This window comes from Ovis aries, chromosome 11, assembly GCF_016772045.2.
Source record: "Ovis aries strain OAR_USU_Benz2616 breed Rambouillet chromosome 11, ARS-UI_Ramb_v3.0, whole genome shotgun sequence".
NCBI classification, from domain to species: Eukaryota; Metazoa; Chordata; class Mammalia; order Artiodactyla; family Bovidae; genus Ovis; species Ovis aries.
This window is the reverse complement of record NC_056064.1, coordinates 44,847,834-44,874,197: the sequence shown is the minus strand read 5'-3', so window position 1 is coordinate 44,874,197 and position 26,364 is coordinate 44,847,834. Positions and strand designations below refer to the sequence as shown.

The following is a 26,364-nucleotide window of genomic DNA, read 5'->3' as shown; positions in this document are numbered from 1 at the left end:
GCTTCCTGTTGTCAGTGGCCGGGAGGCCGCGGCGTCCCATCCGAGGCTTAGGGGTTGCAGCGGCTGGCAGTGCCCCCGCCCCCTCGCTTCTCCCTTCGGTGAGTTAAGGATCCGGGGCGAGGCGGGCAGCAGAGGGGCGGCGAGGCCGGGACGCATATGGGCAAGGGGACACTAGCCCTTTCCGTGAATCCAGACCCCTGGTTGCCTTGAGACTGCCTTGCTTCTGAGCCCTCACCCTTCCCAGCCCAAGCTCCGCGCCCCACTCCAACCCTAGCCTTCGGCCCGCTCTGCCGCTGCTGGCCTGTCCCCTCCATTTGCCACTCGTGACTTGACCCTAGGGCTTACCACCCTCCCCCCTCCCCCCACCGGTCTTGCGTAAATGCAGCCTCATCCTTGACCTCACTGTAGCCCAGTTCCACCCCTGACCTTGACCACATACCTCTGCTTCCCCCCAACCCCTTTGGCGATCCTCATGCTGCACACTAACCTCGATTCTGGTTCGGTTCGCCCTTTTCATGATCAGCCTTCTTACCCTAATCTTACACACCCTCTGCTCAGCCCCCCAAGGTATGCCCATCCTGAAGACCCCATCTCTGTCCCACTCTCCTTTAAGACCCACCACCAAAGTAGACGCCCTGTTGAGCACACGGTTTTTCTTTTTGGTAACTGATCTCAGCCCTTTCTCAAGTCTTACACACCTCTTGCCTTCACAGACTCAACCCCTCACTTCTTAGCCCACCATAGACTTCCTATCCATCTCCAACCATCAGAGGACACTCCTGTCCCTAAGTCTTTGCTAAACTGCCCACGACTCTTGGTGCCCAGTTCTTAACGTCCTCACCCAATCTTACTAAAAATGAGGTCTCCTGCCCTCTCACCTCTGCTGTCCCCATCTCAGTTCTACACCCGTTTTCCCCTTAACCCAGTCCCCACTCAGTCTGAGAATTAGTGAAGAGTCCCCCTGCCAACCTCACCAGCTGCCCCTCAACAGCCAAATGTCACTGCCTGCTGGGAACCCAGCAGTTAGACACTGAGGGGCTTGATGGGTGCAGGCAGGGCCTCAGGTGGTAGGTAAGTGTGGAGAAGTAGAGCTCCCTGCCTTGGGTCAGCGTCAGGGATATTTTTCCCAGGTGTCTGGTCCCCTGGACTTGCCCCCTGAAATTGTATGTCTAACATTCATATTAAATGACTTGTGCTGCTGCCGGAATGGTAGGTGTCACCAGATACCTGGAAGGTGAATAATGGCCGCTCACCTGGCTCCCACATAGCCTGGGGCAGTGGAAGCCATCACTTCCTGTTGGTTGGTTTTCTAGCCGGGAGTAAGCTCAGGGAGTACCACTGTGTAGCAGTGTTCACAGAGCCATGTTCATGAGTGTGGTCACTTGTTATGGACCTTCGCCTGGTGCTTCTGCCAGCTAGAGCTGAGAGCAGGCCTGTCCTGACACTGAACACAGGGAACGCAGTGGATGCCAGAGATGATGTTACATGCTGTGAGGAGCGTAGGTGAGAGGGCTCCCAGGGGGCTACAGGCGGGTACAGCGGCTGCTGAATCACTTCCTCTTTCTGCAGGTGCTGGATCTTTGAGTTTGGCCCGTTTGGTTACCCATGAACATGGGGAGCCCAGATATCTGAGTAGCTGAGGCAGAGGGACATTCCTGAGGCCCCACTTTCAGCATTTATCATCGCCTGGGCTTTGGGGGTACACATTCTCTTCAAATTCTGACGACCTGGCTTTAGAGGCCATTTGGTAGCAATTTTAAAGGGTCCCCAATAGGACCTGTTGTCTTTGTTTGCCATTCCTAGTCTCTTTTTTTCATATTTATTTACTTATTTGGCTGCACTGAGTTCTAGTTGTAGCACTCAGGATCTTTTTAATTGCGGCATGCAGGATCTAGTTCCCTGACCAGGGATCAAACCTAGGTCCCCTGCACTGGGACCATAGAATGTTAGCCACTGGACCACCAGGGACGCCCTCTTGCCATTTATAGTCTTGTTCCTTTGAAAAGTTGAATGCTCTTCTCCCTTCAGTGTCCCCCTCGGCACCCTATTAAGGTGGGATACATTGAAATAGTTTTAGCCAGCTGGCAGGGTGGTTTAATGGAAGGTGTTCCGTCCTGGCTGAGAACCATATACCTCAGCTTCCCTCAGCCTGTGAAATGGAGATTCGTGCCCTGAGCCTTATTTTTGTTTTATTCTTCTGTACATCCAGTAGATATTTTTTGAGCACAGCTGTGTGCTGTGTGTTGCTCTAGGCACCAGAAATGCAATGGTGAATGAGTCAGACAAAATTCCTGTTATCATTCATTCAGAGTTAGTTGGTCCTTGCTGGAATCCTAAAGATGAGACAAGAATATGGGGCAGATGGGTGTTATTGATGGAAGGAAGGAAGAAGGAAAGAAAATTGCTCTGTCTTCACTGACTTCACATTTCTGGCCTTACTCACTAGCCTTTGGTTTGGGAATCACAGGGCTAGAAATTTCTCTCCCTCTAGCTGGCATCTGATGACTTCAAAGCCCGTTCCACACTCTCCCCACTCACTTCTCCTGCCTCAAGACACTTGTCCAGAAATGCAACTGTCTTCAGGTGGAAAGAGGTATACTTTACTCACTCAGCACTCACATGTCTGAAAGATCAGCTGCCCTTCTGAATCAGAAGATAACTTTGTCCTTCTTTTCCAACTGTAAACCATGACTCATCAGTTCATACAGCAGCTGGATGGCTTAAATGCCAGACTGTTCTCAATAGCTCCGTACAGGGTTGGATTCAGGCCGTAGAGAGCAGGCTGTTGGGAATAGCTGAGAAGTCTCTAAGGAGAGGAGGCTGCTGTTCACTGATGGATGGAGTGTTTCAGAACTGAAGAAGCCCAGCAGTTCTTTTCTTCCTTTGGTGTAAGTCTCATCTAAGCCATTCTTTTCTTTTCTTTCTTCCTTGGTGAAGTGAAATTGGACGTACATAGAAGGCCAGGCAGCATAAGAAAGAAAAGCAACCAGAACAGTTCCTTCTTGTGTGTTGGAACATTTAAGAAAAGACAACTGTGAATCCTGGGTACCATGGAAAGGACTTGGCCTCAGCTGGTTGGGACTACAGACTTGATGGGTAAGATTGTTTGAGTTTCTGAGTGCAAAGTTAATTATTACTTAGTTCCAAAGTAATAAGTTTTGCCTGAAACTCTTAGAATCAAAGACCTGAGACACTTTGATCTGGAGAAAGACACAAGACTTAGAATGAGGAAACCAAAGAGTTCTATCCCTACTGAGCCTCAGTTTTCTCCTCTGTAAAATGGGGATAATCACCCTTCTCTCACAGGATTGATTTAAGAATTACATGAGATTAGAGAAGCTTGAAGCGTTGAGTCCAGGTGAATTGATACTTAGTGGGAGAGGTAGACTTTTCAAGGTTAGGATTTGCCTAAGGGGCAGACAGAAGTCACCTTTTCTGTCAGACTCCACCAGTGGTGTTTGAAGAACCTTTTAGCAGTGTTCCCCACATTATCCCCTTACTCTTTTTAGCATAGGTCTCTTTGCAGCCCCGCCCCGCCCTTTGGTTTGGTTTTTGGTGTCAGTGAAGAGTGTTCTGAGGACAGGAAGTGAAACCCGTCCCATGGGAAGGTAGACTGGGGGGGCCTGGAGAGTGATGGAGTGCTGACCCAGCAGTCAGGAGACCGAGCCCCATTCTGGTTCCATCAGCAAGTTCTCATGGCATCAGCCATCACACTCCTGCCTCTGAGCTGATTCCTGCCTCGCTGAGGCATGCTGGGGCAGACCCACATAGGCGGGGTGCTTTGGCTTCTTGCAAAGAAAGGTGTGCCCTAAAGTGTGGCATGAACCCCAAAGCCTCAGTCCTGTTTTGTAAATTATCCAGTGGCCATTGCCTTCTGAACTCCTCTGCGCTGTCATTCTGTAGCTTTTCTGATACTTGGTTTTAAAAGTGACAGGTACTTGTCTGGCCCTGCTCTGACCTCTCAGCATCAGTCTACGTGTGAAGAGACCCTTTCTGGCCTGGAGCACCTGCTTACTAACAAGGTTACCCTCCTCCCCCCCACCCATGAATATTATTTTCAGTTAATTCATTATGAAGCCTTAATGAACCCAGGCTATTGTTTGAGTTGCTGAGGCCTAAGCCTTTCCTGTCCTGACCTGTGGCTGGTTGAGGGAAGGGCAGCTGTGGGGCTTGAGGCTCCTTCCAGAAGAAGCAGGCCTGAGGGGAAGCCTGTGGCCGGAGGGGAGGCCTGTGGCCACTGGAATTACTGAAGGGGATTGGTGCCCAGCGTCTTGGAGCCAGAACATCTGGATTTGGCCTCCTGAGCCATACAAGTTGGCCTGGAAGGAACGTTGTCCAGAGGGACTGTCTGCAATACCGGTCCTTCTGCTTGGGGTGCTGGTGGCCGGAAACTGGACGCGGCCCAAGAATCCCTGTAGGTGGGAGGGGGAATGAAGTGAGGGTGAGGCGGTAAGACAGGGCCTGAGGTCAAGGGTTGCATCCTGTGGTCCGTCACGCCCTGACCAGGGCTGGCTCTGCAGGGGCCACCCTCCAAACCCCTCCCTCACTCCGTGTGTCTTCACTGGGGGAGGTCAGCTCTGGGTCCTGTTTACCCTCTGCCAGCTCCAGGGACCAGGCACTGAATCAGACCATCTCCCACCGTTAAGGGCCACGCTGCCTCTGTCACTTCCAGATGTCGCGCTCATGTCCTCCTGTAAACCTTTCCCGCCAGGCTGACCTCAGTGTCCCACTGCAGCCCCTCACCTGGACCCCCAAGGCCTCCCTGCCCCCTTGTCCCTCCCTGCCTTAGCCCTCACCTACACCACCTCTTCCAGAAGGGAGGTGATCATACTCCATCAGGCTGAGGGTTTCCCTCGAGCAGGGGTGACCCTTGTCCTGGCAGTGGGTGGTAGAGTTGGCCACTTACCAGCCCTGGAATCTTGGGAATTTCCTTGACCTGCATCAGCTTCTGTTTCTTATCTGTCAGACTAAGATAATAAAACACTCCCAAGGTGGTTATGAGAAATGAATGAGGTGATATATGTAAAAGGTAAAAAACCCACTGAGCGTGCCTTGGTTTTAGTAACGTCTTTGGGCCGTGAGTTTCGGTTGATTGTTTTTTTTGGCTGCACCACATGGCATGTGGGATCTCGGTTTCCCAACCAGGGATTGAACTCACAGCCCCTGCAATGGAAACATGGAGTCTTAACCACTGGACTGCCATGGGACTCCCGTGGGCCATGAGTTTTTGAGAGCAGAGACAGCAATAACCCTTTTTTCTTTTCTTTTTTTGGTGTCCCCTCATGCTCAGTTGTGTGGCCACTCGAGATTTGTTTAGATGTGAGTGTGCCTGTCCAGTCCTGGTCTGTACAGGTTGCTGCGATGGGACCAGGCAGCAGCCCCCTCAGGTTCAGGCCAAAGTCCCCACCATCCCCCACCATGCCACCCTTGGCCTAGTTGCCTCAGGAGAAAGCCAGCTGCCCCAAGAGATGTCTCTGCATACTGACTTGAGCTGCCTACACACGCTTATTTAGGCAGTGACATCCTTTGCCTGTAAATTTGAACGACCACATCCCCTAGGGTTAGAGATACCATTTATCCTTGGTAAATATCAGGCCCTGTGCTTGGCGCTGTCCACACTCATAGTCGCCATCTGAGAGGTCTGATACATGCCAAGTGTGCCAAGTTGGTTAGTGGCAAATCAGGATTAGAACCCATGTTATTACCCTTGAGACATGTGCCTGTGCTGTTCAGGCTGGACCCTCATGGCCCAAAGGAGAAGCAGTGGCATGGCAGGAGTGCCATTCCATCTGAAGCCATGCCAGTTGTACTTTTCCCCACTGAGCTGGCCGAGCCTGGGCTAGGAGAGGAATCGGGACAGTTGCAAGGCCCAGGCCCCGAATGTGAATTGTGAGCTGCTGTTTCTCAGCCCCTGTGGGTTCTTGGCGCCTTCAGCTGCAGCAGCCCCCTTGCACCCTCATCTCTGTATCAGATCTGCCTTTCGTCCCCTGCCTTTTTGTGCCAGTGTTTGGTGTGGCATGAAGGGCCCTTTCTGGGCTTCTCTGGTAGCTCAGCTGGTAAAGAATCCACCTGCAGTACAGGAGACCCTGGTTTGATTCCTAGGTCAGGAAGATCTCCTGGAGAAGGGATAGGCTACCCACTCCAGTATTCTTGGGCTTCGCTGGTGCTCAGACAGTGAAGAATCCACCTGCAATGTGGGAGACCTGGGTTCAGTCCCTGGGTTGGGACGATCCCCTGGAGGAGTGCAGGGCAACCCACTCCAGTATTCTTGCCTGGAGAATCCCCATGGACAGAGTAGCCTGGCGGCCTACAGTCCATGGGGTCACAAAGAGTCAGACATGACTGAGCAACTGAGTACAAAGGGCCCTTTCTACCTGCCTTTTGGGACAGACCCACCCTTGGCACCCAGGGCTCCTCTCCTCATGAGGTCCAATCCATCAGCCTTTTTTTTTCTTCCTATTTCCTTCCTTAAAATCCACGCTCAGTTTTCACATTTGTGTTAAAACTCCTCTCAGTTGCAGTTTGCGTAAGATGGGGGTGAGGTGTGGTGAAGACACGGGCCGGCACAGCGATTATCCCTACAGCCATGTCTTCTCTGCAGGTGTCATGTGATTCTCCTGGGGAGCTGCTGCTGGAGTGGAGATGCTCTCAGGGGTGGAGAATGGACTGGACCCCCGGGCTGCCATCCCGGTAGGCAACAAGGGAAGATCAGGGTGGGAGAAGGGGTGCCTGGGACAGCCATGTCTTTGTTTTTTCTCACTTTGAAATGAATTAGCACTATTTAGAAAGAGAAGCCTCGGGTTGAGAAAAAGTTGTACCCAAAAGATCCTGCCCAAAATCATCTTGTTGGTGATAAAATGGGGATTTACATAAGACAATGGGGATTGAATATAGGTTATCTGAAGACCAAGGATTTCTCCGAAGAAGATATACAGATGACCAATAAATACATAAAAAGATGCTCAATATCATTAGATGTTAGACAAAGACAAATCAAAACCATAATGAGGAAAATAGAAGTAAAGTCACTAGTGTAGGAAACAAACATGGTTATCGGGGGATAAGGGTCGGGGAGGGATAAATTGGGAGATTGGGACTGATATACACACACATATATATAAAACAGGTAACTAATAAGGACCAATACTTTGGCCACCTGATGCAAAGAACTGACTCATTGGAAAAGACCCTGATGCTGAGAAAGATTGAGGGCTGGAGGAGAAGGGGACAACAGAGGATGAGATGGTTGGATGGCATCACTGAATCAGTGGACATGCATTGGGGACATGTCTCTTCCTCCTTCACAAACTCCAGGAGATAGTGAGGACAGGGAACCTGGCGTGCTACAGTCCATGGGGTTGCAAAGAGTTGGACATGACTTAGCAACTGAACGACAACAACAATAAGCACCTGCTGTGTAGCACAGGTCAATAGTCTATAATAGCCTTTATGGGAGAAAAATCTTTATTTATATAGTTATATAGTTATAGTTATATATATTTAACATTATATATACAGTTATATATATAGTTATATATATATATGTACACATCTGATTCACTTTGCTGTGCCCCTGAAACTAACACATTATAAATCAACTATACTCCAACAAAAATTTTAAAAATAAAAATTTTTCCAGTAAGGAAAAAAAAAGCCATAATGAAGGACTTCCCAGGTGGTCCAGTGGTTAAGACTCTGAGTTTCCATTGCAGGGGGTGTGGGTTAACTCCCTGGTAAGGGAACTAAAATCCCACATGCTGAGCAGTGTGGGGGGAAAAAAAAACCATATTGAGGTACTTCTTCATACCTACTAGGATGGCTGTAATGACAATGGCAGACAAAAATAAGTGTTGGTGAGGTTGTGGAGAAGTTGGAATCTGCATCCCTTGCTGGTGGGAGTGTAAAATGGTATAGCCACTGTGGAAAACACTTTGACAGTTCCTCGAACAGTGAAACAGTGTTACATACAACCCAGCAATTCCATTCCTAGGTATATGCCCAAGAGAACTGAAAACATATGTCTACACAAAAACTTGTACGTGAATGTTCATAGCAACATTGCAGCTAAAAAAGTGGAAACAACCCAAATATCTGTTAATTGACGAATGCATAAATAAAATGTGATATATCCGTGCAATGGGATATTATTTAGCAATAAAAAGGAATGAACTACTGATCCATGCTACTACACCGACTAACTTGAAAACATACTAAGTGAAAGAAGTCAGACACAAGAGGCTGCATGTTGTATGATTCCATTTATGTGAAATGTCCAGAAAATAGGCAAATCCATAGAAACAGAAAGTAGATCAGTGGTTGCCAGAGGTTGGGGGAAGAAGGGAATAGTGCGTGATTGCTAATGGGTACAAGGTTTCTTTTGAGGGCAATGAAATGTTCTAAAATTAGTAGAAATGGTTGCACAGTTCTGTGAAAGTACTAAAAACCATCGAGCTGTGTGTTTTAATGAGCGGATTTTATGATATGCAAATTATTTCTCATTAAAGCTGTTCTAACAAAAGAATATTTAACTTTTCAAAGAACATTAACAGGGATTGTGTTGTCTAAAATAAAAACCAGTGAGATATTTGTCCATAATCCTGTTACCTAATAATTCAAACTAGTTTTTCTGTAATCCCTTCCAGTCCTTTACCAAACCCTTAGGTAATTTTGACATATGTACTTCTATTATGCTAGAACAATCTTAACTCTGTATTTCCAGAGGACTTTATGTATGTTTAAATATAGGCTTTCTCTAGTTGCAGTGTGAGTCGGCTTCTCTAGTTGTGGCTCTTTAGTTAGAGTGTTCGGGCTTAGTTGCCCCAAGGCATGTGGGATCTTAATTCCCTGACCAGGGATCAAACCCTGGCTCCTTCTTCTGAATCCAAAGGTGGTTTCTTAACCGCTGGACCACCAGCGAAGACTCCTATGTATTCATTTAGCAAATATTTACCAAATACACATGCCGAGAACCAGGACCATTGTTGAGGGCATGAGGATGAATAAAAAGCTAGTCCTGCCCTCAAAGAGTACCCCCGCTCCAGTGCTGTGAATCACAAGGTATTGTTTCTGTATAACAGATAGGAAATTGAGGCTCAGAGAGGTTAAGTGGAATATCGAGGTGACCCAGCTGGTGACTACCAGAACTGAGCCTAAACCCAGGCTGTGACTGCCAGATCTAGGATCTTTCTTCCTATAAACCACGCTCCTGTTTCTGGGTGTTTTTATTGTTCTAACACAGCACTTTTTGCCTCTTAACTTATTGACTCTCTGTGGAATGTTGGTCATATGATTAAGATGGAAAAATCTCACTCCCGCCCTAGATGAATTACTTCAGCTCCCATATCTGTAACTATAGTGGAGTCAGTACTTAAACACAAGGTTTATACGGCTGTCAGCTCACTGCAGTTTGGTTTAAAAAACAAGCAAACAGGCAGTTCCCTGGCAGTCCAGTGGTTAGGACCTGGTGCTTTCACTTCTGTGACCTGGGTTCAATCGCTGGTTGGGGAACTAAGATCCTATAAGCCTCACAGCATGGCCAATAAATAAGTAAATAAATTTAAAAACTGAAAACCAAGCAAAAAACCCCACAAATATCTTTGCAATAATTAATAATAATAGCAATATTTCTCACTGTGATTTTTTTTCTTTTTCTTCTTTCTCTTTATTTTATACCATTAGCCCTACTAAATTTTTTCTTTTATTTTTAATTTAAAAATTTTGATTTTCTTTTTTAAAAATTAAAAAAAAAATTTTAATTTATGTATTTGGCTGCACTGGGTCTTTGTTGCTGCATGCAGTATATTTAGTTGGGGCATCTGGGCTCTAGCTCCCTGACCAGGGACCCCTGCATTGAGAGCGCACAGTCTTAGCCATTGGACCATCAGGGAGGTCCCGGCCTGTCTTAGTCGTGTTGCAGAGATACACGGATTTGTGCTTGCGTGGGGACCCACGTGTTTGGCAACAAGCAGAGTGACATTGCAGGGGTCACCGCAGGAGCCTCTAAAGACCTGTGTTGTGTCTGGCGCTGCCCAGGTCATCAAGAAGAAGCTAGTAGGCTCCGTGAAAGCGCTGCAGAAGCAATACGTGTCCTCGGACGCGGTGGTCACGAGCGAAGACGGAGATGCCAACAGTATGTGCAGCGCCCTGGAGGCCGTCTTCATCCACGGCCTGCATGCCAAGCACATCCGCGCCGAGGCCGGAGGGAAGAGGAAAAAAGGCGCCCACCAGAAGCCTCTGCCTCAGCCCGTCTTCTGGCCTCTCCTGAAAGCTGTCACCCACAAGTGAGAGCTGCTGGGTGGGGGCGGGGTTCACGTCGGAGTGGAGCTTCAGAATGTGGGGCTCCAGGCTCTTCCTTCCAGGACTTTTCTGTGGAAAGCCACAGGGAGCCCCGTGGTGTGGAGAGGAGATGGCCCAGAGGAGGGTGGTGTTAGCCCAGGCCTCAGTGGACCCCCTCAGGCAGTGGCCCGGCGCAGTGTCGAGCCCCAGGCTGGGCACCCTGAGTGGAAGCAAGAGCTGTCTTTTTTCCATCCTCTGGCAAATTCTGTAGTTGCAACAGAAGCTATGTGGCCTGCAAAGCCTAAAATCTTTACTGTCTGCCCCTTTCCAGAAATTTGCTGACCCTGCCTGAGGCTGTTTGCATATTTGTGTGCTAAGTAAGATACTTGTAAGGAGGTAGGGCTTTTTTTTTTTTTTTTTTTCAATTTAAGAAGAGCAGCCTCCAACCAGAGCATCTGAATGTGTGCCCTGAGACATTTGTCTTGTCTGCCCTGCCCTGAACCGCCTGGGCTTTGGAGCAGGCAGCTGGCATGGAGCCTCTCTGGTCTATTAAATGCCCCTGGTGTCTTGTCAGTCCTGCCCCAAGGAGTCATGTCAGTCTCCAGTCTTCCTTTTTGTGCCTCCTGCCACTGCCCTGTCTCAGGCTCTCACCTTAATTCTGGGTGGAAGTGCCTTTCTAAGTGTCCTCCTTATCTCCTTCTGTCTTTTCTTCGGTCAGTCGGCCAGCCTTTAGCGAGCTCAAGCTGACCCGAGCTCCATCCCTGGGTTCTGCAGAGTATGGTCAGTGCTCCTTCGGGGGAGCCATACACTGGGGATGGTGTAGTCAGAGGAGAGGCATTTACAGCAGACACACATTTTAGGAGCTGAGTTTGGTACACATGGGGCCAGGACAGAACACCCTGCCCTGAAGTCTGCATAGCTGTGGGCGTGTAGCTTTCCTGAGCAAAACTCTGTAGCCATTTGTCAGGCTGGGGTCTGATTCACTTGCCTGGGGCCCCGGAACCTGTATCCTGGTCTCATTCTCTACAGAGTTCTAATGCACAGCCAGGTGTGGGTACCATTGCCCCATTCTGCTTCCCCCATTTGATACTCAAGACTCTATTATTACCTCGCCTTGCAACCCGATCTTCCGCTGCTCCTCCCCAGGCTGCAACCAGAGCTCCCCACTCCTGTTGTAGCCTGTCGCTTTTCTCCCCTTTATGCCTTTTTCTCTATCGGTCTCTTACACCTTGGAAGTCCCCCTTCCACCTTTGCCTCTTGAAATCCCTCAAGGCCCAGCGCAGAGACCCCCTTTCTATGGCATTTTTATTATTCCAACCCAGAAGTGATTGCTTGGCCCCCACCACAGTGCTGCTAACAATAGGGCTCACCTCAGTATGCCCTTCAAAAGTCATTACCTAGACTGAGGGTAGGGACCATGTCTCGACCCCGTGTTTTCACAGCTCCAAAGACCTTGCCCTGGGGGCTCAACAGACGTGTCCCAGATGAGCAGATGTTGTCGGGCCAGACAGATAGTTGTCATGAAAATGGCAATGATCCTTCATGATACCAGCCTGAGAACACTGGGGGTTATAGCTGAATCTTTCTGAATTTCCCTTTAAATGCTGTTATCCAAGAATTTTTCATGCCTATGTATACTTGCAGTCATTGTTCTTGGCTCTTGCTAACCAGTGGATAAAATGACATCTCGGTGACTGGCAGTCGTTTCTTGAAATGTGTCTGTTCTCCATCTTCCCAGACACATCATCTCGGAGTTGGAGCACCTGATCTTTGTGAGCACGGACGTGGGCCGCTGCCGGGCCTGGCTGCGGCTGGCCCTCAACGACGGCCTGATGGAGTGCTACCTGAAGCTGCTGCTACAGGAGCAGGCCCGCCTGTGCGAGTACTACCAGCCCACAGCCCTGCTCCGCGACGCCGAGGAGGCCGAGTTCCTCCTGAGCTTCCTTCAGGGCCTGACGTCCCTGTCCTTTGAGCTCTCCTACAAGTCTGCCATCCTCAACGAGTGGACGCTCACCCCACTGGCCCTCTCGGGGCTCTGCCCACTGTCAGAGCTCGACCCCCTCACTACCCCTGGAGCTGAACTGCAGCGGAAGGAGTCCCTGGACTCCATCTCCCATTCCTCGGGCTCAGAGGACATTGAGGTCCAGCACTCAGGCCACAAGATCCGACGGAACCGGCAGCTCACTGCCTCCTCCCTCAGCCTGGACACGGCCAGTTCATCCCAGCTTTCCTGCAGCCTCAACTCTGACAGCTGCCTCCTCCTCCAAGAGAATGGCTCCAAGAGTCCAGACCGTTCCGAGGAGCCCATGTCCTATGACTCAGACCTGGGGATGGCCAATGCCGATGACTCGGACATGTCTCTGCAAGAGTGAGTTCCCCTCCCCCACCCCTTCCCCTTCCTTCCTGCTTCTCTTCTTCTTGTTCTCCTGCCCTTCCTGGAGCACATGATTGCCTGTCGCTGAGCTCAGGATTCTTGTTAGGGCAGAAAGACAAACAGAGGTCATAAACTCTCCCTCAGGGACCAGAGTTACTGGGAGCTGTACCTGGAGACAAGCTGGGGCTCGTGGGGAGAATGCATAGAATGCATTTAAAAATATATATATATTGATTTATTTATTTGGCTGTGCCAAGTTAGTTGCAACATTTTAACTCTTCCATCTTCATTGTGGTATGCAGGATCTTTAGTTGTGGCATGGGAACTCTTAGTTGTGGCATGTCAGATCTAGTTCCCTGATCAGGGATCAAACCCAGGCCCCCTGCATTGGGAGCATGGAGTCTTAGCATGGTCCAGCAGGGAAATCCCTGGAATGCCTTTAGATGGGGCTTAGAGCTGGTTCCAGCCCCAGCTCTGTCCTAGGTGACCTGTGACAAGTTAGTTAGTCTCTCTGAGTTTCAATGTCAAATATCATTGTCATCTTCATCTAGAGAGAAGGAAACCAATAGTTCAGAGCTCTGTGTACAATTTCCAAAAAATACAGTGAAGCAGAGTGCACAGCGTGATCTTCTGGGACCTCATGGAAGGTCTTCTGGAGGACGTAAAACCTAGGTGATACCTGCACGGGAGTGGCAGGCAGATGGGGACGAGTGAGTGTGTGGAGGAGGAGGACATGGAGTGACAAACTTGGCTGGAAACAGGAGCCTGGGTGGAGCCTTCCTTCATTCAGGCTTTTTAACATTGATTTTTGATAATCTATTTTTATAGTTAAAAAAAATCTAAAATGTGTACAGTGAAAAATCTCTCCCACCCCTGTAACCATAAGTATTAATTTCTTACAAATTTTTCCATTGTCTCTAAATCCAGCTGTACCGTGTGTGAATATATAGATTTGAACTTTTTCTTTCTTATTTCTTTTTTTGATTGAAGTATAGATGATTTACAGTATTATGTTAGCTTCAGATATATATATATATATATATCCTTTTATAGATTCTTTTCCTTTATAGGTTATTATCTTTCTTATTTCTTTTTTGGCTGTGCTAGTCTTCGTCGCTGCACATGGGCTTTCTCTAGCTGTGATGCACACAAGCTTGTCTGGTTGTGGCACATGTGGCTCACGGGCTCTGGAGCGCAGGCTTAGTAGTTGGGGTACACAGGCTTGGTTACCTCGTGGCATGTGGGATCCTAGTTCCCCAACTAGGGATTAAACCCATGTCCCCTACATTGAAGTCAGATTCTTTACCACTGGACCACAGGAGAAGTCCTTTATCTCTTGTTTCTTATTTCCCCACTTCTTTCCACAAAAGCTAGTATAAATTATAAATATACCATTCTATAGCTTACCAGGGCTTCCCTGTGGCTCAGTGGGAAAGAATCTGCCCACAGTGTAGGAGACCCAGGTTTGATCCCTGGGTTGGAAAGATCCCCTGGAGAAGGAAATGGCAACCCACTCCAGTATTCTGGCCTGGAGAATTCCACGGACAGAGGAACCTGGTAGTCCGTGGGATCACAAAGAGTCAGACACGACTGAGTGATTAACACACACACATATACCTTATTTGGGAGATCTTGTCATATCGGAGCTTCTTTTTCTATTACATATTTGTTCACTGTATGAATGTACCTTAGTTTATTGAATCAGCCCTGCGTTTAATGGGCATTGGAGTTCAGGGTTTCTACAAATAACCTGTGAATGTGGTCCTTTAGCTCTATGCGAGTTCTCTCTGTTCAGTAAATTCCCAGAAGAAAAATTACTGAACCAAGGGGTAGATTAATTAATGATTTTTATAGATGTTGCCTATCTACACTTCATCAGGGGTATGCCTATGTCCTCTCAGCCTTGACAACAGAAGGTATTAGCAAACTTTTGGATGTTATCTCATCTGATAGGTAAAAAACGGTAGCTGTTTATGAAGCATTCCCTCCAGGTAGGACTCATGTTTCCATCAACTGTGTTAGGACCTTCCTTCCACAACTGCTGTCCCCACCCTCACCCCTACCTTGGTTCAGGTCTTTACAGGGCTTGTGGGAATCACACCAGGACTGGGTGTCCTGGACTGGCCCGGATGCAGATCCAGTTTCAAGCCAGTTCTACCACTTATAAGCTCAGTGGTATCCTGCATATTACTAACTCTTTTGGAGGTTCTGTTTATCTTTTTTTTTTTATCTTTTTATCTGTTTATCTTTTTTTTTTTTTTCCCAGAGTATAGTTGATTTACAATGTTGTGTTAGTTTCCGCCGTACAGCAGAGGGATTCAGTTGTACGTATACATCTATCCACTCATTTTTATATTCTTTTCCCATATAGGCCATTAGAGTATTGAGTAGATTTTCCTGTGCCGTACAGTAGGTCCTTATTGTTACTATAGTTACTGTCTCATTGCTTCTTTATCTTTAAAATGGAAATTCCCTCATAGGGCCGTTTGAAAGTCAAATGAGATGCCCATCAATCAGTTGCACACATAAGAATGTGTGGTAGTTCCCAGAAACGGCTTCTGAACTTTGAACACATCAGATGGAATTTTCAGGTGTCGAAATGGAAGGATTAGATATAATGTTCTGAGAAGGAGTGACCCCTGCCCCAGAGATGGCAGGGCCCGAGGCGTGCCTGACTGTCAGCCACCTGTCCTAGCCTTTGGTGCTTCTCCCCCCGCAGACCAGCCAGGCTTCTCTCTGTCATGTGTCTTGCCTTTATCTTTCATGTGTCTTGTGATTGGAAAATTCCAGCTTAAGGTTGTTGAATCAGTGACCATCCGCCCTCCTTCGGGGGAAGTGTTGTCCTGGGTATTCTGGGGGAACGGAAGGGAAGACGAGGTCAGGAAGTGTAGACCCAGACTGGACAGTGACATGGGGAACCAGATACCACACACACGCAGAAGCACGCAGCCAGCACCACCGTTCTTCGAGCATCCACAGAGACCAGCGTTTCTTGGGGTGGACATTTTAAGGGAGATTCTTACCAACACTTAAAGAGTTTACTTACGTTAATGTGTTACTGAAATGTATGTAACTTAAAATTGGGTGTAAACACATTGTGCTTAAACTCTTACATCTATAAAAATCAGAACATCTGCAAATTGGGAATTCCCTGGTGGTCCAGCAATTAGACCTCCATGCTTTCACTGCTCTGGGCCCAGGGTTCAATCCCTGGTAGGGGAACTAAGATCCAGCAAGCTGGGCTCTATAGGAAAACACAAAACAAAACTACAAATCAGACCTGAAATGCAAAACCCATTTCAAATGAAATTTATCAATGTTTGGCAGAAACCAATCTACAGTTTACCTTGTGAAGAGATTAACTGGCTCTCACAGCTTCTTTTGCATTCGTTAGGTCTGAGTTATAATTATCGCTGAGAAGCACAGGTACAGTCTAGTGGTAAAGAGTGTGGACTCAAGAGCCAGGCTGCCTGAGTCCTTCATCAGCCAGCTTTACCAACTCAGGCAAGTTAGTAAACCTTTCTGACCTTGATGTCCTCATCTGTAAAATGGGGGTGAGAATGCTTCAAAGGAATGCTGGGGCGATGCAGCAAATAGAGATCTTCAAGCGTTTAGAACAGTGTCTGACTCAGCATGCATGCTGCTGGTGTCATTTTACTTTTGGGTACCTGTGACATCAGCTCTGCTTGTCCCCATATCCACTGCTGAAAAACCTTGCTTAGTAATATTTGTCAGAGGTCACCGTCATGAGGCCTTCCCTTGGGGGAGAAATGATTCTTTAGTATATGTAGCCCACCTCTGTGCTTTTATTAGTGGCTCTTGACTGCCAAATAGTACCGTGTATCACCACCATAGTTGGCATGTTCAAGAAAACCACAGGCTCAGAATTGCTTATGAGGAATCCTTTATAAGGTAACCATTCAGATTCTCCAGGCCATGCTTTTTATTTATTTTACACACATAAATACTCATAATACATATATTTTCCCACCAGATTGCTCTCTAAATGAAAGCACAAAGTTAGAAACTTCAAATAGAAAGTTTTTGGTAAACAGGGCCTTGCACCAGACCCCAGTGGAGGGACTGTAGCAGTTTCACAGTTTCATTTCTTGGTTTTTCTTTTTTTCACTGTTTCATTTCTATGTTGTATTTTATAAATACAAATATAAAGCTGTCAAAACGTGTGACAGTTTTCTTTCTTTGCCTTTGCTTCACGATCTCATCTCTATCGCTTTATCCCACTTGATGTGCATGCCTCCTATTCTCACTGGATCCTGAAGACTGGTACCAGTTCTGATGAAGCACTGTGAACTTGATTTCACCTCGCCTTTAGTTTTGATTTGACAGAAGCTCTAATTAATCACACAGGCCTCTTGCCGTTTGGTGGCATTTCTCTAGGCATTAAATCACTCACTTATTCTAACACCCATCCATTCTTATCATTAAAATCTTTTTTCTAGATCAGGATTCATGTCTATTTGGTAACCGTTTTGGCAATGCTAGTGAGTGTTTCAATAAATCTGCTCCTTTGCTTACATTTTTATGTTTGTGTACAGGGAGGCTAAGCAGCCTAATCAGTGATAATGAGGTTAGTGTTTATCCAGTACTTACTTTGTGCCAAACCCTGTACTAAGCACTTTACCTGTATTATCTCATTTAATCTTTGTCAGAGTCATAAAAGATGGATGCTGTTACCACATCTGTTTTTCAGATAAGGGAATTATGTCCATGAACTTCATGTTCACACTGTGGGGCCCACAGCCACGTGCTAACCAAGGCCAGGTGGACTCAGGGGCCCTGCTCTTAATCACTCACCACACTACCTCCTGGGAGCCCACAAGGAGTCGAGACCTCACAGAGGACCTTGTGAAAACTCTGCCTCGCTAGTTCATTTCGGATGAGGTCCCATTCTGTCCCAGCAGTTTGGACACATACAATTGGTTAGCAAATGTCCCTTCCTCCTTTGCTGGTGGAAACTCCCCTTTTCTCTCCAGAACTCATCATTGCCTTCTCCCTACACGCTGCACTCTTGGATTTCTCATGGGTCTGTTTTCAGAGTACAGCTTTAGAGCAGGAATGAGCCCCCACCTGCCTCCCCCTATAACTCTCCCACAAATACAACTGTCCCTTTCTCTGACAGGTCATCCATTTATTTGCTGTGCTGTGCTTAGTTGCTTAGTCACGTCCAACTCTTTGTGACCCCATGGATTTCTTTGTCCGTCGGGATTCTCCTGGCACGAATACTGGAGTGGGTTGCCATGCCCTCCTCCAGGGGATCTTCCCAACCCAGGGATCGAACCCAGGTCTTCCGCATTACTTACCGAGACAGAATTCACATACCATAAAATTCACCATTTCAAAGTGTCGTTTTCAGTGGTTTTCACTATAGTCTCAAGGTTGTGAATTCAACATCTATACTATCTTTTTAAAAAAAGATTTATTTAGGTGCATTATGTGTTAGTTGCGCCACACAGGATCTTGTATCTTTGTTGTAGCCTACGTGATCTTCAGTTGCAGCACGTAGGATCTAGTTCCCTGACCAAGGATCGAACCCAGTTCCCCTTCGTTGAGTGCAGAGTCTTAGCCACTGGACCACCAGGAGAGTCCCCAGCATCTACTACTATCTAATTCAAGACTATTTTCATCCCTTACCCATTAGTTAGAAATTTACCTATTCTGGACGTTTCATATCAGTCAGGTCATGCAATATGTGGCTTTTTATGACTGTCTGCTTTCACTCAGTACCGTGTTTTCAAGGTTCACCCACGTTATAGCACATATCATGGCCAAATACTATTCCATTGTCCATTGTGTAAGATATACTACAGTTTGTTTATTTATCCATCAGTTAATGGGCATCTGTTTTCTTTCTGCTTTTTAGCTATCGTGTTGCTACGTGTATTCATGTACAAGTGTTCTGTGTGGACATGTTTTTAATTCTCTTGGGTATGTACCTAGGCATAGAACGGCTGAGTCCAGTAGTAACTCTATGTTGAATATCCTGAGGAACTATCACATCATTTTCCACAGAAACTACACCATTTTACATTTCCACCAACAATGTGTAAGGGTTCCAACTTCTCTACGTCTTTGCCGATACTTGGTATTTGCTACCTTTTTTATTATGGCCATCCTACTGGGCGTAGAGTAGTATCTCATTGTGGTTTTGGTTTGTATTTCACTGTTGTCTCATGGTTTTGAACGCTTTTTCTTGTCGTTGTTGGCCACTTGTATGCTTTCTTTGGAGTTATATCTATTTAAACCTTTTGCCCATTTTTTAAGTGGCTTTAAATTGGGTTATTTATTATTAAGTTGTAAGAGCTCTATATTCTGGGTACTAGACCCTTAGATATATGGTAGTATTTGCACATTTTGTATGCAAATATTTCTATTAGATATATTTTTTATTAGTTGCTTACGCATTAGATGTCATATCTAAGAAATCATTGCCTGATCCAAAGATATGAAGCTTTATGCTTGTTTCCTTCCAAGAGTTTTATAGTTTTAGTTCTTGCCTTTAGGTCTTCAACCCATTTAGGGTTAAATTTTTCTTTTTTGGCTGTGCCACGCAGCTTGTGGAAACTTAGTTTCCAGACCAGTCATTGAACCCAGGCCAAGGCAATGAAAGGGCCAAATCCTAACCCCTGGATCGCCAGGGAATTACCTAGGTTAATTTTTTTTTTTTTTTACTGTTCGTTCATTTATTTAGCTTCATCAGCTCTTAGCTGTGGCATGTGGGATCTTCATTGCGACACACGGATTCTCTAGTTGTGGCCCATGGACTCAGCAGTTGCGGTACACGGACTCTCAAGTTATGGTTTCTGGGCTTAGTTGCTCTGTGACATATGGGATCTTAGTTCCCCAGCCAAGGATTGAACCCACATTCCCTGGATTCTTAACTGCTGGACCAACAGGGAAATCCCCTGGGGTTAATTTTTTTTTTTTTATGCGGTGTGAGATAGGGGTCCAACTTCATTCTTTTGCATGGAACTATTCACTTATCCCAGCACCATTTGTTGAAAAGACTGTTCTTTCCCCACTGAAATGTCTCAGCACCTATGCTGAAAATCAGTTGCTGAGAAATGTGTGGGTTGGTCCCCTCTTCTTGACTAGAATGCTTTAAAATGTTGTTTGGGGTCATGATGGTATAAATAAGAGCAGAGCTCACCTAGAAGGCAGTCAGATGAAAACCTGAGATCTGAAGTCCATGTTTCCATGAGCCCACACGCAGGGGAGCTTGATCTGTCTTCTGCACCCACTCTAAGCCTTTAAGGCAGATGTGTGCCATCTCTTGGGCTCCAGACAGCTCTTTTGACACCAGACCCTGCATTTGTCTATAGCATCCTCACTGGGTTCATAAGCAGAGGTGGAGACAGCAAACAGGTTTTCTTCAGAAACAGAACTCAGATCCTCTGAAGCCTCAGGAGAGGGAGGGAGGGAGGAGCAGCTGCTAGCCAGTGCGCATTCCAGAAGGTATAGCAGTGTGTGTGTGTGTGTGTGTGTGTGTGTGTGTACACACAAGGGCAGTGACATTGGCCCCCTTAGCCCCAGACATTGCCACTGAGGGGCAGGAAGCACAGTCCCATCAGGCACACCCCCCATGGACGTGGGCACGCATACCACATCGCCTGTGTGCACTGTTCTCCAGCAGCAGCTTCTGGAACTGTGAGGCTTCTCTGGCTCCACGCCCAGCCCATCACCCCAACCCTGCTGTCCAGTTACTGTTCCAGGGACAAAGAGGATCCTCACTTCACCCCAGCCCACATCCCAGCGAGTACAGTGCTGGAGCCCAGCCCGGAGACACCATTCACCGGGGCTCTGCCAAGGTCAACGTGGGGCGGGACAGGCCACACGGCCATTTGGCTGAGCAGACTTGCCCGACCCACAGTTAGCCCGCTCAGAGGGTAAAAGACAAGCAGTTCCCATTCGCCTCGAGTCCGGCTTTTGTTACCCGAGACCCTGGGCTGCGCAACTCACCTGGCCACCGAACCTGCCCAAGTCCCAGCTGGAGAAAAACTTTGGTGGGAGGGTCTGTGTGTGGGAGCTGGGAGCACTGCCATGACTAAGAGGGTTGTTTTGTTCAGTCACAAAACAGCAGTTTTCCACTTAGCCTTGGGCATTCCAGCTGACAGCCCCATCACACGGGTTTCTTTGTTTAAAAACTTCTAGGGTGTTGTCGGAATTCAGCAAAGCCCAGGTAAACTCTGTGCCAGCCAATGAACCGAGCCGAGAAACAGAGGTTCTCACGCTGCAGGCCCCGCTCCCCCTCCCTGGCCTCAACACCAGCACGTCCCTGCACTTGGAGGAACCAGCAGAGCCCTGCCACGCCCAGGCCTCCCCTGGGACTGGAGATGGGGACCACAAGCAGGAGCCACTTGCCCAGGTGCCTGGCGCCCTGGGCTGGCCGCAGCTGGGCCCTGCCCAAGCTGTCCTTTCAGGGAGCGCTTCAGGCCAGCAGCCTCCTCATCCGATGAGAGATGCCACCAGAGCAGCCAGCCAGGAAAGCGGCCAGCAGAAGCCCCCGGAGGATGGCGGACCTCGGCTCAGCCTTGCGGTTCCCTCCCCCACCAGTCCGGTGAGTGGTATAAGCTGAGTTTGGGGGGAAGGGACTGGAGGAGGCAGGTGTTGGTGCATGTCTCAGAGCCAGTGTAGGGTTTCCCCAGCTAGTGACCCAAGTGGCCTCTGCCTTCTCCCTCTGAGCCCCCTCGCCTTGCATGGTTCAGTGTTAATAGAACATCGTGCTGATGGAGCTAATGTTCTGTGGGGTATGAGTAGTGGATGGGAGCAGGGCTCCTTGCCCATCACTCCCCATGGGGATCTCTATCACCTGCACACCCACGCCGTGGAGAAGGTAGTTCTCTCCCGACCACAGGCTCTGCTCTTCACCACGGACACTCACCAGCTTATGCCTCACTGAGCTTTGGTTTCCTCCTCGGTGCTTGTTATTGTTTATTTATTTACATAGCTGCGTCAGGGCTCAGTTGCGGCATGCGGGATCTTTTGTTGTAGTGCAGGGATTCTCTAGTTGTGGCTCATGGGCTGACTTGCTCCACAGCATATGGGATCTTAGTTCCGCAACCAGGGATCGAACCCGAGTTCCCTACATTGCAAAGCAGATTTTATTTTTTTGGCCACTGTGTCTTTTTTTTTTAATTTTTGAACTTTTTATTTGGTATTGGGGTATAGCTGATTAACAATGTTGTGATAGTTTCAGGTAAACAGCAAATGGGCTCAGCCATACATATACATGTGTTTATTCTCCCCCTAATTCCCCTCCCATACAGGCTGCCACATAACATTGAGTAGAGTTCCATGTGCTATACAGTAGGTCCTTGTTGGTTATCCATTTTAAATATAGCATCCCAAACTCCCTAACTATCTCTTCCCTTCCCCTTGGCAACCATAAGTGTGTTTATTGATCACATTAAAATGAAAGCATTTAAAATGTGTATTTTTAATAAAATATAAAATCAAAGTTTTAATTAGTTAAATGATATTTTAATTAAAGTTTTAAGTAAAATTAAAGTTATTAAAATTAACTTCACCTTTTTTTTTGAACTTTCCTTAATGTGGGTCCTAGAGCATCTAAGATGACCTATGTGGCTTGCATTGTGTTTCTTTGGGACGACACTGTTCTAGAATAAGCTATTCCAGTGTGTTGAAGACCTGAAGAAGCCAATCCTGGAACTGTCTTGGAAAGACCCCTGAGGGTAGAGGCTAGAGCTGGGGGCCCTACTATTGCAAAGCAGTGATCAAACTGTGAACTCGAGTTCTTATGCCATTTCACAGTGGTTCTCGGGTCATGAAAAGCAGAAGTAGGAACTGGGGTGCGCGTGTACCCACACAAAACCCAGAGCTCATCCCAGCTATGTCTGGGGCTCATGTTGGGCCTACAGTCCTACTCTTTCAACTCTATCCACAAACGTCCCTCCTCTGGCCTGTAGCTTCCAGATTCTATAACTCAGGATGGGCCAGGGCCATGAAATAGACTACAGGGGGCATCCCCACCCCCTCTTTTAACAGCTTTATTGTGATATAATTCGCATACCATACTATTCACCTAATTAAGTGTATAAATCAGTTTTTCTGTTCATAGTTGTACAACCATCGCCACAGTCTAAGTTTAAATATTTTCATCTTCCATTAAAGAATCCTCCTCCCCATTAGCAATGACTCCTGTCCTTTCCTCCCACTCTCCTGCCTATCCTCACCTTGCTCAACCCCAAGCAACCACTAATCTACTCTGTCTATAGATTTGCCTGTTCTGGACATGTTACATCTATAGAATCATATAATCACATTTGTGATTGGCTTAGTTTCAATTAGCAAAATGTTTTTTAAAGTTCATCCATGTTGTGGCATGTATTATTAGTACTTTGTCTTTTTTTTTTTAATATCCCATTGTAAATTCCATCATATGGATGTATCACATTTCATTTATCCATTCATGAGTTAATGATCACTGGCATTTTTCCTACTTTTTTGACTGTTGTGAATAATGCTACTATGAACATTCATGTATAATTTTTTGCTTGGACATATACTTTTAACTTTTTTTGGATGCATAGCTTGAAGTACAATTTTGGGATCATATTGTATCTCTATATTTAACCTTTTGAGAAACTGCCAAACTGTTTTCCAAAAGCAGTTGTCTTGTTTTATATTTCAACCAGCAGTGTATTTCTGTACATCATCACCAACAGTTCTTACTGGTTTTTTTTTTTTTTAATTATACAAGTGGTATCTCATTATGGTTTTGATTTACATTTCCCTGATGACTAATGATGTTGAGCATCTTTTCATGTGCTCATTATCATTTGTGTTTTTGTTTGAAGAAATGTCTATTCAAAACATTTGCTCATTCTTGGGAATTCCTGGTGGTCCAGTGGTTAAGACTCTGTACATCCAATGCTGGGGGATACAGGTTCTGTCCCTGGTCAGGGAACTAAGATTTCCACATGCCTCGTACCATGGCCAAAAAAGATTGCCCAGACTTAAACAGGGTTATGTAATGAGTTACAGTTTTTTTGTATGTTCTGGACGCTAGACCTTTCTTAGATAAGTGATTTGCAGATTTTTCTCCCATTTTGTGCATTATCTTTTCACTTTCTTGATGGTATCATTTGAAGGATAAAAGTTTTGAATTTTGATGTAGTCTCTTTTTTGTCACTTGTACTTTTGGTTTCATCTCTAAGTACTCCTTTTCTAATCCAAGGTCATGGAAAGTTACTCCCATGTGTTCTAAATGTTATAGTTTCATCTCTTACTTTTCAATCTATGATCCACTTAGAGTTAATTTTTGTATTCAGTAGAAGAAAGATGCCTGACTTCATTTTTTTAACATGTGCTTATTCAGTTATACGAGCACCGTTTGTTGGAAAGACTTTTTTTTTTCACATTTTTATTTATTTATTGGCTAGGCTGGGTCTTCATTGTGGCTCTAGGGCTTCTCTAGTTGTAGCACACGAGCATGGTTGCCCAGCGGCATGTGGGATCTTAGTTCCCCAGCCAGGGCTCAAACGCATATCCCCTGCATTAGGAGGCAGATTCTGTACCACTGGACCACCAGGGAAGTCCCTGGTAAGACTACTGTTTGCCTGTTGAATTGTCCCACTTTCCCCTTTAAACATTTTTTTTGAGAAATGAAGTATTTAAAGCACCCAGATCCTCAATGTACACCTCAGTGGATACTTATTTATCACATGCACTCTGTAACTACCATCCATATTGAGATATAGAACATTTCCAGCCACCAGAAGTTTCGCTTCTGCCCTCTTCCACTCACTGGCCCCCCCACTCCAAAAGAAACCACGGTTCTGACTTGTAGCCCATAACGTCTTTCCTGTTGTTGAACTTTATATAGATAGAATCATATAATATATATTCTTTTAGTTCTTTCACTGAACGTTATATATGTGAGCCTCATCTATAGCCTGAGGTTCTTTTCCATTGTTCTGTAGTATGCCACCATAAGAATACAGATTCTTTACCACTAGTGCCACCTGGGAACCCCACAGAATATATCACAATGTCCCGTATAGTCAATTCCCGTAATGTATTCACTGTCCTGTAACAGACGTTTGAGTTGTTTTCAGGTTTGGGCTATTATGAAGAAAGGAGATATGAGCATTCCTATACTTGCCTTTCAGTGAACCCATGTGTTCGTTTCTGCTGCTGCTAAGTCGCTTCAGTCGTGTCCGACTCTGTGTGACCCCATAGACGGCAGCCCACCAGGCTCCTCTGTCCCTGGGATTCTCCAGGCAAGAACACTGGAGTGGGTTGCCATTTCCTTCTCCAGTGCACGAAAGTGAAAAGTGAAAGTGAAGTCGCTCAGTCATGCCTGACTCTCAGTGACCCCTGCAGCCCACCAGGCTCCTCTGTCCATGGGATTTTCCAGGCAAGAGTACTGGAGTGGGGTGCCATTGCCTTCTCCATTCGTTTCTGGGTGTGCCTCTAAGAATGGAATTGCTAGGTCACTGGGGAGGCATGTGTTGAGCTCTAGACAGGGAAGCCTGGCGTGCTGCAGTTCATGGGGTCACAAAGAGTGGGACGTGACTGAGCGACGGAACTGAACTGGACTGAACTGAGATACTGCCAAACAGTTTTCAAAGGGCTTGTACTAACTTATACTCACATTTGCAACGTGAGCATTTTCATTGTCCTTCGTCATAGTCAGTGGTATTGGCAATCTTCTACATTCTGGCTACTCTGGTAGGTGTGTAGTGGGGTCTCACTGTGGTTTTAATTTGCATTTCCCTGATGACTAATGATACTGATGCCTTTTCATCTGCTTTTTGGAAGCATTCTTTAAAGTCATTGTCCCATTCTTGAATTGAGTTGTGTTTTCCTAATTGATTTGTAGCAGTTCTTTATATACTATGGATGTGTCTTTTATTGGAGGAAAAAAAATACATATAATAGCAAACATGTTCATATAATCTATGGCTGGCCTTTCAGTTCAGTCGTTCAGTCGTGTCTGACTCTTTGCAACCTCTCAATGGTGTCTTTTTAGTATTATTTATTTAGCTATGCTGGGCTTTGATTGTGGCATGTGGAATCTTTTTTTTTTTTTAATAGTTTCAGCACGTGGGGTCTGGTTCCCTGCCCAGGATCAGACCTGGGACCCCGTGCATTGGGAGTGCGGAATCTCAGCCGCTGGGCCACCAGGGAAGTCCCATCAGTCTTTCTGTTTTTCAACCAATGTGTTTTGTGTCTATTTTTAAAATCTCTTTCTACCCCAAGGCTATGAAGGCTGTGGAAATCCCTGTATTTTCTTCTAGAAGCTTTCTTATTTTACCTTTTACAATTAGGTATATGATCCACCTGAGCTTATTTAGATCTGGTATGAGGTCGGTGTTTTCCACATGGATGTCAGGTTGACCTCGCGCCGTTTATTGAATATGACTATAAATCATGGCACCGTGTACGTGTGGGTCAGACTGTCCCTTTTTGCTATCCCAAAGGTGACTTCAAGCCCAGAATGTCACAAGGCCCTGAAGGCTGTGACTGAAAACAGCAGCACGCTGAGGTTGAAGAGAAAGGCTCTGTGGCCCCCGCTAAAGGAGAGGGATGTCCCCTGGGGTCGGCGGCTGTGGGCCCCAAACAGGGTTCCCCAGAGTGCCCTTGACCGGGGTGCGTTCACTCCTGTCCAGGGCTGGCTTCTGCTTTGCAGGCTCAGGCATCCTATCTTGCCAGGGTCCCAAAGCTGGTGGACA

At 46.6% G+C, this 26,364-nt stretch overlaps 1 protein-coding gene across 11 annotated transcripts in view; it reads left to right on the top strand.

Moving 5' to 3' along the window:
- PLEKHM1 (pleckstrin homology and RUN domain containing M1) overlaps nucleotides 1-26,364 on the top strand; it is a 57,616-nt gene continuing 31,252 nt past the window's right edge. For 3 of the 11 annotated variants that reach the window (XM_027974391.2, XM_060394922.1, XM_060394930.1), the window contains exons 1-6: nucleotides 1-98; nucleotides 2,938-3,096; nucleotides 6,602-6,690; nucleotides 10,033-10,280; nucleotides 12,014-12,643; nucleotides 20,819-21,224. In XM_027974391.2, the coding sequence (XP_027830192.2) occupies nucleotides 6,643-6,690; nucleotides 10,033-10,280; nucleotides 12,014-12,643; nucleotides 20,819-21,224 (1,332 nt within the window). In that variant the 5' untranslated portion in view covers nucleotides 1-98; nucleotides 2,938-3,096; nucleotides 6,602-6,642. Of the gene's footprint in view, nucleotides 2,889-2,937; nucleotides 3,097-3,928; nucleotides 4,023-6,515; nucleotides 6,691-10,032; nucleotides 10,281-12,013; nucleotides 12,644-20,818; nucleotides 21,225-26,364 lie in introns of all 11 variants that reach the window. The other 8 variants (XM_060394923.1, XM_042256112.1, XM_060394929.1 and 5 more) reach the window with 8 other exon arrangements.